Source organism: Eptesicus fuscus, chromosome 8 (assembly GCF_027574615.1).
Source record: "Eptesicus fuscus isolate TK198812 chromosome 8, DD_ASM_mEF_20220401, whole genome shotgun sequence".
In the NCBI taxonomy this organism is placed as follows: Eukaryota; Metazoa; Chordata; class Mammalia; order Chiroptera; family Vespertilionidae; genus Eptesicus; species Eptesicus fuscus.
In genome coordinates, this window is record NC_072480.1 from 87,136,449 (window position 1) to 87,149,495 (window position 13,047).

At 41.3% G+C, this 13,047-nt stretch overlaps 1 protein-coding gene across 7 annotated transcripts in view; it reads left to right on the plus strand.

Moving 5' to 3' along the window:
* GTF2E2 (general transcription factor IIE subunit 2) overlaps window positions 1–13,047 on the plus strand; it is a 99,346-nt gene that overhangs the window by 50,191 nt on the left and 36,108 nt on the right. For 3 of the 7 annotated variants that reach the window (XM_054720072.1, XM_054720070.1, XM_054720071.1), the window contains exons 7-8: window positions 7,812–7,927; window positions 10,479–11,001. In XM_054720072.1, the coding sequence (XP_054576047.1) occupies window positions 7,812–7,927; window positions 10,479–10,595 (233 nt within the window). In that variant the 3' untranslated portion in view covers window positions 10,596–11,001. Of the gene's footprint in view, window positions 1–7,811; window positions 7,928–10,478; window positions 11,002–11,061; window positions 11,272–13,047 lie in introns of those variants that run through there. The other 4 variants (XM_028152572.2, XM_028152570.2, XM_028152574.2 and 1 more) reach the window with 4 other exon arrangements.

A 13,047-nucleotide genomic window follows, 5' to 3' on the forward strand; every position in this document is an offset into this window, starting at 1 on the left:
ATGGCCCTGGCCCGGTTGCTCAATTGGTTGGAGCATCGTCCCGTACATCAAAAGGTTGTGGGTTCGATTCCTGGTCAGGGCATATGCCTAGGTTACGGGTTCAATTCTTGTTTGGGGTATGTAGGGGAGTCAACAGATTGATGTTTCTCACATCGATGTTTCTGTTTCTCTCTTCCCCTTTTTCCACTATCCTTACCTCTCTCTAAAAACCAATAGTAATAAAAAACTATCCTCTGGTGAGGATTTTTAAAAAGGTACAGCTTATGTTTATAAAATAGGCAAAAATTAAGATAGATTGTCTTCTGACTTCTCTTTAAAAAATCCTCAGTTGATATTTTTCCATTGTTTTTAGATAGAGTGTAGGGGAAGGTGGGGGAGGGGGAGAGAGACAGACAGACAGACATAGATGTGAGGGAAACATATAGATTGGTTGCCTCTTGCAGGCTCCCCGACCAGGGCTGCAGAACAAACCTGCACCCAGTTGCATGCCCTTTACTGGGAATCGAACTCGAGACCCTTTGGTCCTGGGCTGATGCTCTAACCACTGACACACCAGCCAGGGCTCTTCAAACTTTTTTCATGCACTTTTGCATTCAAGCCATTTATCGATACAAGGGACATTAAAGTGAATAAGGTTTCTGTCCTTGAACTTATAGGCTGAGGAAGGAATGACACGGGAACACATATAGTACAACATGCTGCATATTGTCATTGTGGTCTTCATACAGTGCTGTAAGGCCCTAGGGAGAACAGTTACCCACAGGAACCTCAGGGGTGAGGCACTGTTCTTTTATTTGAAAGCATCAGTATTTCATAAATCACTAATTAAAAAAAATTGTTAATTATGGAAAATGTGAGTTTCCAGAAAAGTCTCATTGAAAGTTGATACATTCCTATATAATAAAAGCGTAATATGCTAAGTGTCTGACTGCTCGACCAATCACTGTGATGCGCAATGACTACCAGGGGGCAGGCTCTCTGACCGGTAGGTTAGTTTGCTGCTGGGGTCCGGCCGATCGGGACTGGGCGAGAGGGCTGGACACGCTCTGGAGCCCTCCTGCCGTCCCTCCCCGGCCAGCTGGCCCCCATCGGGACTGGGCAAGATGGCCCCCATCGCTGGCTAGGCCGAGGGACCCCACCCGTGCATGAATTCGTGCATCAGGCCTCTAGTATCTTAATATTTGTCTTCCTATGTTTTTGTGTGTTTTGTATTTTATACCTCAAAGTTCTTTGTCTTGATTTTATTGATAAAGATTTTTGCTGTGGCCCACTAGGTGGCAGTCTTAGCTATAAAGTGGAAATCTTATGTGAGCAAGTATTCAGTCTCTGAAGAACCATCTTTTATTCCTTCTGTAATAGAAGCAAATATCCTACAATGAGAGATAGCTTAAGTAAGAAGAGAATTTATTGTATAGTAATTTTAAAAATCAAATTTTATTTTATTTTTAACAAATCAAATAGAATTTGATTGAACACAGAATAGTTGGACCTAGGTATGTATCTAATTTTACAAAGGCATTTTTAGTATTTCCTTAAATCAGGATCTTATTAATTTAGAGGCAGTATAAATGCAGTGGTCAAGAGGATAGTCTGAATAGTCAAACTGTAGGTTTAAATCTTAGCTCTTCCCTTTACTAACTTAGGCAAGTTATTTAACCCCTGTCTGTCTGAGATTCCTTATCTATAAAATAGGAATAATGGTACCTGTATCCTATGGCCCTTAAGGGGATTACATGAGTTAATATAAATAAAAGTGCTTAGAACTTAGAATGGAACCTGGCACATAGTAAGAATAAGAGTAACAGTGGGAGGTGGTTGGTAGAGATCAACCAATGACCTTGTATGCATATATGTATAACGTGTGGACACAGACAATTGTGGGGTGGTGAGGGTCTGGGGGCGGGACAGGAGTGGGCTGGAAGAGGTTAATGTGTGTGGGGGAGGACCTATGTAATATTTTCAAAAATAAAGATTTTAAAAATAAATAAATCCTGAAAAAAAAAAAAAGAATAATAGTGACAGTAACGTTAGCTGTTGTTAGTAGCATTGAAAAGATGAAAAAAAGCACCAAAATACTCGGTGTTTAATCTTATCTGGTTACTTATTTACCTTTACTTAGCTATCTGGTGATTGACTCAGTGGATCTGTAGTTTTGCATTTGATTAGACAGATAGCAAAGAAACAAAGCCAATTTAGCAGTCTGAGGCCTAATTTGCCTCAGATCTAGATTTGCACTGGTCTTTTACAGTTATTTAATGTTTATTGGTATTTCACCAAAGCCGATGACAATCTGACTTTACCCCATGCTGGTATCTTGTTCTTTTCTGTCTAGAAGCTTAAACAGTTTCAATTTGATCCTTAAAATTTAGGACCCCTCCCAATAGCTTCTTCCCTAGAGTCTCTGATGCTGTTTTATTATTTTTAATGGCTATATGCTATTCAGTTTTTATGGATGTACTTGAAACCATTTTTCTGATGTTCCACAGATAGAAATTTAGGTTGTTTTTTTGTTTTGTTTTATTTTTTTCTATATGCTATTATAAATAATGCTCAATCCTTGCACATAAGTATATATGTACACTTGCCTAATCATCTCCTTATTGTAGTTTTTTTTTTTTTCTTAGTAGAATTGCTGGGTCAAAACATAGGCATATTTTAAAAATTTTCAACAGCTTGCCTGATACCCATCATAAAATTTGAACCAATTTATCCCTTCACAGCAGTGTATGAGAAGGTATCTATTTCTTCACCCTCCCTAGTCCTGGATGTTTTTAGTTGACTTTGCCTGCCTTGTAGAAAACAAAGATTGTCCTGATTTTAATTTGTATTTTTGGTGGCATGTTATTATACAGATCAACTCTCCAGACCATTGCTGTCATGGTTCTAGTAGGTATTATTGCCTTTGTGATTGTGTCATAAGAGGCCCAGAGAATAGAAGCTCTGTACATGTCAAGTAGAGAGTCAAAGTAATTTCCATTTTCAAGGAACTGAAATTTTGCAATGCTGGTAACATAGAAGCTTGGTAAAAAGTCTATTGAATTAAATTTAGCATTTAGTAAACGGTGTTTTTATCATATGCACTTTTATTCTCCTTACCTTTTTTGATATACAGAGAGAAGTACACAGTTTAATTGTTATACAGTGACATCATGTAACACTTCTTAATTATTGAATACAGATTTTACATGTTGATAAAATTTAACAAAGTCATGGTTAAAACTCAAGAACTATTTTGTATGTGACGTATTTCCTTCAATAGCTATGGTAAACTTGACATAAAATTCTGGTTATGGTGTACATTTTAAAACAATTTTGTGTGCCTTCTTGGAATTAGAAAAATATGTAAAGTGTGGCTAAAAGGTAGGTAGTTGGGAGTTCTAGTTTTCACTTAGAATGGAGAAAGTATTGTTCCCACCCTTATAACAACGACAGCAACAAACCCTAGATAGCTGCAAATGTACCATTTTCTTGAATCTAGCAGAGAGCTGAGGTTGCAGGGCCACCACCTGACCCCAAATCTAAGTAAAGAAAGGCAAGCATTAAGGAAAGATGGAATAGAAGCTCTTGTTTACCTGGGACAGACAAAATGAACAGTGCCCACAAGAATTCAGTTGAAAAAACATATTTTTTTTGAGAAAGAAGTACAATTTTAACACAAAATATACATGTTAAAATAACAACAGCAGAGCTGCCTGACTTAATCCTGAATTTTTTCATGTTTTTATTTTATTTTGTTAATCCTCACCTGAGGATATTTTTCCATTGATTTTTAGAAAGAGTGGAAAGGAGGGGGAGACACAGAGAGAAATATCTATGTGAGAAAGACACATCAGTTGGTTGCCTCCCACATGCGCCCCAACCAGGTCAGTTGAATTTTTTAATGAACTGCTAAAGGCTTTGTATGGACTAGCAAGACAGTATAGAACCCCTGGGGTCTGCAGACACGTAGGAATTTGCACCCGACTCCACAGACTTTATTTGATGTTTACAAAAAAAGATAGGGGTAGGGTGGGCATACTGCCTTCATTGGGCAGGTCTGGAGGAGGGAACAGTAAGTAGATGCTTCAGGAAAGATAGGAATTCTACCTAAGTTCTTTCCCCTGTCTCTCCTATGAGAAGACAAAGTCTTAAACTGCTGTGGGAGGGGAACAGAAAAAGGGGTAAAAGGGCAAAGCTGTGCTGGGTCCAGAACTTCAGCAGAGGGGGCAGGGCAGGGCAGGACACTGAGGAGGCCACTCCCCAGTCACCAGGGAATACAGTGCTTGCCCAAGACCAGGCTTAATGACAGTAACAGAGAACTCCCATACCAGGCTAACCAAAATGGCTAGCAGTTAACAGTGCAGGGAAGTGCAAAGAGACTGGGGCTAACAGATCTTCTTAGGTGCAGCATAAAGGGAAGACCACAGGTTGAGCAGACACAGAAAAACCCTCTAGCAAACGAGCTTCTATGTCTAGAGGAATTTGAAGCTTGTGGTGCATTATGGGTAACAATGGTAGCAACAAATTCCAAACTCAGCTCAGGTCCTGACAATGGAATGACCTCACCTTCACACACTAAAGGTCTACCAGAAAGGAAGGCGTGCATCTTTCCAGGCACAAAATATGTTTACCTCAGTCTCAGCTGTCTTACAGAGGATATCCTGTTTTCAAAAAAATTGAGGCATAAAGAGAAACAAGAAAAGCAATGCACTTTTGAGGCCAGGAAATTAACTGATCCATATTCTTAGGACACAGATATGGAACTATCAGACATGGAATTTAAAATAACTGATTAATATGTTAAGCTCTCTAATAGAAGAGGCAGACAACATGTATGACCAGGTAGGATATTTCAGCAGAGAGATAAACATAATCAAATGAAAATTCTATAAATGAAAAGCACAATAATGAGATAATGTCTTCAATAAGCTCATCAGTAAACTTGGCATGACCAAGGAAAGAATTTTAACTTTCAGATAGGCCAATACAAATGATCTAAACTGAAATGGCAAAGAGAAAAACATGAAAAATTACAAACAGCATCCATTAGTTTTGAGATAATATAAAGTGGTCTGAATGTGTAATTAAAATCTCAGAAGAAGAGAAAGAGAATGGGATAGAAAAAGTAATGGCCAAGAATTTTCCAAAATTAACAATAGACAACAAAACAAAGATGTGGAAGCTCAGAGAACATAAGAGGCAAGATTACCACCCCCCAAACAAATGCTAGAAAAGCTTATATTCAAACTGCTGAAAAAATGAAGATGAAAAGAAAATATTGAAGGTAGTCAGAGGAAAAAGCTCATTATAGAGGAAAAAAGGATTATAGCAGACTTCTCATTTGAACCCGTGCAAACCAAAAGACATTGCAGTGATATCTTTTAAGGGCCAAAAGGGAAAAACTTTTCAACTCAGAATTCTGTACCCAGCAAAAATAGTCTTTCAAAATGAAAGAGAACTACTTTCAAAGTAATACTCTCTTGACATGACAGAAACTGGGAGAATTCATTATCATCAGACCTGCATTACTAAAAGTACTGAGGATGTTCTTCAGGCAGAAGGGATACTAGACAGTAAGTTGGACCTGTACAAATAAGTGAGAGTGCTCTAAATGGAATAAATGAAGGTAAATATAAAATTCATGTCTTTCTAATTTAAAAATGTTAATTTTTAATTAAAAACCTTTTCTCATGTTTAACTGCTCTGAAAGATAGCTGCTTAAAACAAAAATATTAAGTGTATTTTATTTTTAAAGTATATGTAATGGTAAAATTCATGACAACAATAGCTCAAAGGTCATGACGGAGTTTACTATTTACTATTATAACATCTTTATATGCGAGCTTGTAGAATTTGCTTGGAATTAGAAAAGCTAGAAGTCCCAACTACCCACCTTTTAGCCACACTTTACACATTTTTCTAATTCCAAGCAGGAACTAGAAGCTCCAACCCTCCTCACAGTTGAAAGCCGAGTGTAACCCCTCCCTTTTTCATTTTTTTAATATTTATTTTTGTTGCAAGTATTACAGATGTCCCCCTCTTTCCCCCCCCCCCACTGATCTCCCTTTACACTGCTCCCTCCACCCCCACCCCCCTTTCATCTCACTATTGTTTGTGTCCGTGGGTTATGCATATAAGTTCTTTGGTTAATCTCTTCCCCCACCCCACCCCCAACCCCGCATTGTAACTTTTGACTCCTCAAAAATATAGCTACTAATACCCTACTATTGACTGGGAGCCTTACTGATAAAATAAGCAGTCAGTTAACATATATTTATATGTTATATACTGTATTCTCACAATAAAGTAAGGTAGAGAAAAGAAAATGTTATGAAAAATTTAAGGGGACCCTTTCTAATGCAGGGGGTCTTAATCCAGCATCTAGAAGGGTTCAGGAATCTGGAGAAGGCGCTGCATGTAAATTAATCAAGAATCTAGAAATACAATATAAATTTATAATCCATGGGGGAGCCAGAGGAAGCTTAGCTGTAGTAGCTAAGATCTCCCTATCTCCGGACCCAGGGCTCTTTTTATTTCCACATTTTGCCCTATAGCAAAGGATATATACATATCAAAGGTAAGGTTTAGTATACAGTAGGCATTGTCAGTTTTGGGGGAATTGCCTTCAGCTGTTCAGGTGTTTGGCCAGCAGGAGGCAATAACATGTAGATTGAAATGCCCTCAGCTGTCTGGCAACAAGCAATCATTTATATAAATTCAGCTTTGGGGGAAATGCTTTCAGCCACTCCAGTAGGCTATAATATATATCTTTCAGCCCTTGCTGAAGGCTCAAGGTCCACCAACCTTTTGATGAACTTCTTGCATTTATGACCTGCTGGAATTAGCTTCCAGCACCTTTCCCTCTTCCCCACGTGGGAGTCTGGACTTGTTCTTCAATAAACCTCTACCTTTGCTATACCAAAAAAAAAAAAAAAAGATATTTTTAATAAGGTTTGTCTGTAAGTTTTTTCAAATTGTCACTGATCTCCAAAAAATTTTTCAATGCATTTATTGAAAGAAGTCTGTGTATAGCCCTGGATGGCTTAGCTTAATGGTTAGAGCATCAGCCCATGGACTGAAGGGTCTGAGGTTTGATTGCTGGTCAAGGCTCAATACCCAGTCATACCTTGGTTGCAGGCTCAATCCTTGGCCTCTGTCTGTGTGCATGTGGGAGGCAACCAATCGATGTGTCTCTTGCATCGATGTCTCTCTTTCTCTTTCTATCTTTCCTTTCTCCCACTCCCCCCTCCTGCCCTTCCACTCTCTCTAAAGAAAATCAATGTGAAAAAAATATCCTCGGGTGAGGATTTTTTAAAAAAATCTGCATATAAATGGACCTGTGCAGTTCAAACCCGTGTTGTTCAAGGGTCAGCTGTGATCTGTATAGCTCCTCACTCCATGTAAAACGTTCCCATTGTCCCTATGTGTTTCTTTTTACCAATAGGAGAGGAAATGGAGTACTGAGCTCAGGGGAGATGAGCAGGAATTTGAACTATTTCAGTGCGGAGAACTGATTTGTGTAATAAAAGGAGACTGTGGTCGCCTTTCCTCCCCAGGAAAGCAGGGAGGCCTTTCGCACATGGCCCTTCATTTATAGACTAAAAATAGAACATTACTGATCTGTTCTGTAAGGATGCAGTTCTGTTCTCAGGCCCTTCTGCTGCTCAGTGTCCAGCATTTGAATGTTGTCTCACTTCCTTTGTGTTTATAATGAAATCGCAGATGTGCTAATATAGATCAGGGGAGATAACATTGAAGCTTGGATTTCCATCACTGCGATGTTGTAGCTTGTAAACATCTATTGTAAAATATCTACTGTCTTGTTGGCACAGAGTTTCAGAAACTGTGGAGGAGTGTCACTGTGGATTCAATGGATGAGGAGAAAATTGAAGAATATCTGAAACGACAGGGTATTTCTTCCATGCAGGAATCCGGACCAAAGAAAGTGGTATGTAACCGCTGGAAAAAAATGTAGTCCTCTGTTCTTTGAACTATTAGCCTGCTTTCTCTTCTCTGAAGAGCAGGTAGTCAGTTCTCCCTTTCAGTTTTTTTCTGTGTCCTGATCCATTGATCTTGGTCAGTTGCAAACCAGATCACATGTGGTTTATTGAGGGCCAGCAGATCTCTGCCCTCAAGTGCTGCTCCCCAGGCATGTGCGAGTTTTCCCCATCCGACCGCCCTGTCCTCGTAGTGTCTGCTCTTAAGCTCCAGCCATACCAAACTTTTCTTAGTGCTCACATGTCCTGATCGTGGCCTTTTAAGACTCTAGCCATCTACCCTACCCCCAGGCTCCTGCTCCAGGGAGCCCCGTCGTGTTGGTGCCTGGCTCTCCCTTAGTCCTGATCACGTTGAATTGTCCTTGTTACCTTCCAGATCCCTCTGAACCAGGTAATACTGTCTTTGTAGCCTAAATCCTGCTCTGAGGAAGGATTTGTAATGGGATGAAGACTTGTGAAATGGTCTGTACTGGCTAATAAATAACTGTGCTAGTCTAAGAACAAAGCTTAAATGAGAACTAGTTCACACTTTAGACTCCAGCTGCAGCACCTCTCTCCCTCTTTTTTGTCCACCACCAGGCTGTGTAACTTGCCTTCTTTCTGACTTTCATGTGTGTGTGTTTCAGTGAATTTTTAGGGCTCCTTAAAAAGGAAGATTTATTGCCAGTGATCTATGTGAATTAGTGTACTTCCAGTGCTTTTGGTTTCAGGTATACTGAAAAGAATAGAGAATAATAATAACAAATCTTCATGTGCTCAAAAAAAAAAAAATCTTCATGTGCTCATCTACTTCCTAATTTTGCCAAATGTCTTTTTTGCCCTATTTACGTTGGATCTTTTTTATTTATATGTATATATATATATAATATATATATATATGTGTGTGTGTGTGTGTGTGTGTACACACACACACACACACACACACACACACACGTGACCCGGTGCACAAAATTTGTACACATTAAAAGGGGATTAATTAGAGGAAATAATTTAATATTGCTATTTGCCCTTTTTCTATAATAGAAGTGTCAGAGATGAAAGAAAATTACCGTATTTTCTGGCCTATAAGACGACTGGGCACATAGAAGATTTTCCTGGGTTAAAAAGTCGTCTTAAACCCCAGAAAACACGGTAGTAAAATGTATATGAAAACCTTTCTCCTGTCAGAGTCTGGGGCTCACCACAGGACCCAGAGTCAAGTCCCCGCCCACCCACGTGCACCTCAAAATGTCATGAGACCCAGACCCGGCCAGGCCTCTCCCCCCGTTGGGCTAGATCCAGACTCGGCCAGTCCCACCCTTGTCAAGCCCTGCCGGGCAGGGGGCATAGCCTCAGGTCCCCTGGCCCGGCGCCAGGTCAGGGGGCATGGCCTGACCGGGGCGGGGGCGTGCCTTGAGGTCCTCTGTCAAGCCCTGCCAGGTGGGGGGCATGGCCTGAGGTCCCCCGTCAAGCCCCACCAAGTGTGGGGGTGCAGCCTCAGGTCCCCCGTCATGCCCTGCTGGGCAGGGGTGCGGCCTGAATTCCCCTGACCCAGCACGGGGGGTGCACTGTGAGGTCCCCCCGTCAAGCCCCACTGGGTGGGGGCATCGCCTGAGGTCTCCTGTCAAGCCCAGCCATGCAGGGTGGTGCAGCCTCAGGTCCCCTGGCCCAGTGCTGAGGAGGGGGCGCGGCCTGAGGTCCCCTGTCAAGCCCCACCTGGTGGGGGACGCAGCCTGAGGTCCCCCGGCCTGGCGCTGGGGTGGGGGGAGCAGCCTGAGGTCCCCTAGCCCAGGACCAGGACGGGAAGCGCACCTTGAGGTCCCCTGTCAAGCCCCGTCTGGTGGAGGACACGGTCTGAGGTTTCCTGTCAAGCCCCATGGGGGCTGGGCAGGGCGTAGCCTCAGGTCCCTGCTGATTGCTCGTTAAGGCTCCTTGTGGGAACTTGGCCTCAGCTGTGGGTGCAGCCATTTTGTGATGGAGTGATGGTCAATTAGCATATTCCCTCTTTATTAGATAGGTGTTTTTTTTTTGAGAGAGGAAGTAGGGAGTGAGAGACATCGATGTGAGAGTGCAACATCGATTGGTTTCCTCCTGCTTGCCCCCTAGTGGGGATCAAGCCTGCAATCCAGGCACATGCCCTTGACCAGAAATCGAACCAGCAGCCTCCTGGTTCAATGCCCAGCCTACTGAGCAATACTGGCCAGGGCTGAAGTATATATTTTTCACCAGGTAATAGTGATGAAAAACAAAGCTTTACTGCCTCTCTTTTTATTTACTTAGTGCCTAGAATAGTTCTGAGAAGTTGTGCCAACCCATTTATTCCAGGTAGAGGTATATGCATCATAATAGAAAGCATGTGGTTGGGAGTGTGCTGTGGATTGATATGCATGAAGTTTGGTTACAAAGCAGCAAAACAGGCCAGATACCTCGAATCTCTTGCTGCTGGTTTCTGGGCATCCTGAGTAAATCCTTATGCTTTACCCCTCTGAGAGCTGTTGTTTCTGTTTTTACCTTTTCCTGTAGGCCCCTATCCAGAGAAGGAAAAAGCCTGCTTCACAGAAAAAGCGACGATTTAAGACTCATAACGAACACATGGCTGGAGTGCTGAAGGACTACTCTGACATTGCTCCTGGCAAATAGTGAACAGTTTTGTAGGTGAGCAAAGAGTTACAAATACAAAGTCAAGATCTTTCTTGATGATACTGGGATCTGAAGACTGTCTTCCCATTCATTCTACTTCTTAGGACTGAGGAGAGGAGCAGTTCCGTTTACAGAACAAGTGCAAATTACCAGACTCAAAGCTTATTCTAACTGAAAAGGCTGATGAGAAATGTGATGTTCCCTGTTAACTTCTCTTACTTCTTGGGGGAGAGGCATGCAGGTGTCTCTGCTGTTTTATCTCTTCTTCTAAGTGGTTCCTGGTTCCATTTTCCCTTTTATTCCTTTAGTACAAGTTTGCAGATAGTCTTGAATGCAATATTTGTTTATTCCAAAGTAACATATTTATAATAAAATCATTGCAGAAGGAATTGCAGAAGTTAGTGAATTAAGTTTCTTTTCATTCTTGGCAATGGCAGTTGGCAGCTCCGGTCTTTAACTCCCACAGGGGGCGTGTTGGGGACGTTGTTGGAGACTGGGACCTGTGCTGCGTTGCTGAACATACGGAGTTCATAGTTGGAACTCAAAGTGTGCCTTTTGTTAGCCAGTGAAGCAGTAAAGGTATACTGCATGTGTTTGTAATGTTTTCTTTTAAAAGGATAATCAGAATTTAGCCTCTTGGATTTTGTCTCACGCCATCAAGGATGGATAGAGTCGTCTTGCCAACCTGAATGTCGGCTTTACAGCCCAACTCTCGGGGCTTGACGGTGAGGTTCCTCTGGTCGAGAGTTTGTCTCCTCATCACTGGGCAAGCTCTTGAGAGCTATTATCAAATACATGGGCTCTTAAGAGTCATGATGCCTTATGGGAAATCTCTATAATCATTCTAGCGACCTACCCGTTTTACTTTACTGTACTTGTGATACGGTCTGCCGTTGACCATTACAGTACTCATATCACAAATTAGAATTGTAGTGGATTATAAAAATAAGGTTTGGTGTTCTCAAAAAAGGTGCCATGGTATCCTAAAGCAGTAAGTACTTTGTGCAGATGACAAGGAGTCCTTTTGCGGCTTCAGTTCTTTTTATCCCTTCTGTTTACTTCTTACCTGCATCTACAGAGTCCTTGTTTACCTCTTTTTTTTTTAAAATATATTTTTTATTGATTTCAGAGAGGAAGGGAGAGAGATAGAAACATCAATGATGAGAGAGAATCATCGATCGGATGCCTCCTGCACGCCCCCCACTGGGGGGGGATCGAGCCCACAACCTGGGCATGTGCCCCCAGCCAGAAATGAACCTGGGACCCTTTAGTCCGCAGGCCGACGCTTATCCACTGAGCCAAACCGGCCAGGGCTGTTTACCTCTTTCTTACATCCAAGCCCCAAAACATGGCATGAGAATATGTAAAACTGAGGCTCCCCAGAAAATGGGAAACTTGCTGGTCTAGCTTTATATCAGAGGTGTTTTGGCAAGTAAGGTGGGGCTTTAATGTCTTAAGGTATAAAACTAGTAAAAATTTTTCTGTAAAAATCTGGAGCTAGCTTATCTCCAAGTATGCCTACTTTTCGTGGTCTCTACACACCATCCTTTTGTTTTGTTTTTCCAGTCTTACTGAGATATAATTGACCTACAGCTCTGTACAAGTTTAAGGTGTAAAGCATAATGGTTTTACATATATCATGAAATTGTTACTACAGTAAGTCTAGTTAACATCCATCATCCCATTATAGATACCAAAAATGTTTTTTTTTTGTGATGAGAAATCTTAGGATTTACTCTTTTTTTAAAAAAAATATATTTTTATTGATTTCAGAGAGGAAAGGAGAGGGAGAGATAGAAACATCAATGATGAGAGAGAATCATTGATCAGGTGCCTACTGCACGCCCCCCACTGGGGACCGAGCCCGCAACCGAGATAAGCACCCTTGACTGGAATCAAACCCGGGACCCTCCAGTCCACAGGCCAACAGTCTCCACTGAGCCAAACCAGCCAGGGCAGGATTTACTCTCTGAAAGTTCATATACCAAACAGCAGTGTTAACTGTAGTCATTATGTTGTACATTATTATATCCCTTGTACTTAAAACTGAAAATTTGTACCTTTTAACTATTCCTCTCTAGTTTTCCCTCCCTGATCTCTCACCTCTGGTAACCACATCTGATCTCTTTTTGATGAGTTTGGATTTTATTTTAGATTTCACATGTAAGTGAGATCATACGGTACTTGTCTTTTTCTGCCTGATTTATTTCACTTAGTGTACTGCCTTCAAGGTCCATCCATGTTGTTGCAAATAGCAGGATTTCCTACTTTTTTATGGCTGAATAATATTCCACTGTGTATATATACACATCATCTTTATACATTCATCTGTCGATGGACACTTACGTGTTTTCATATCTTGGCTGTTGTAAATAATGCTGCTCTGTACATGGGGATGCAGATATCTATTTGATATAATGTTTTTATTTCCTTCAGAAATATTCCCAGAAGT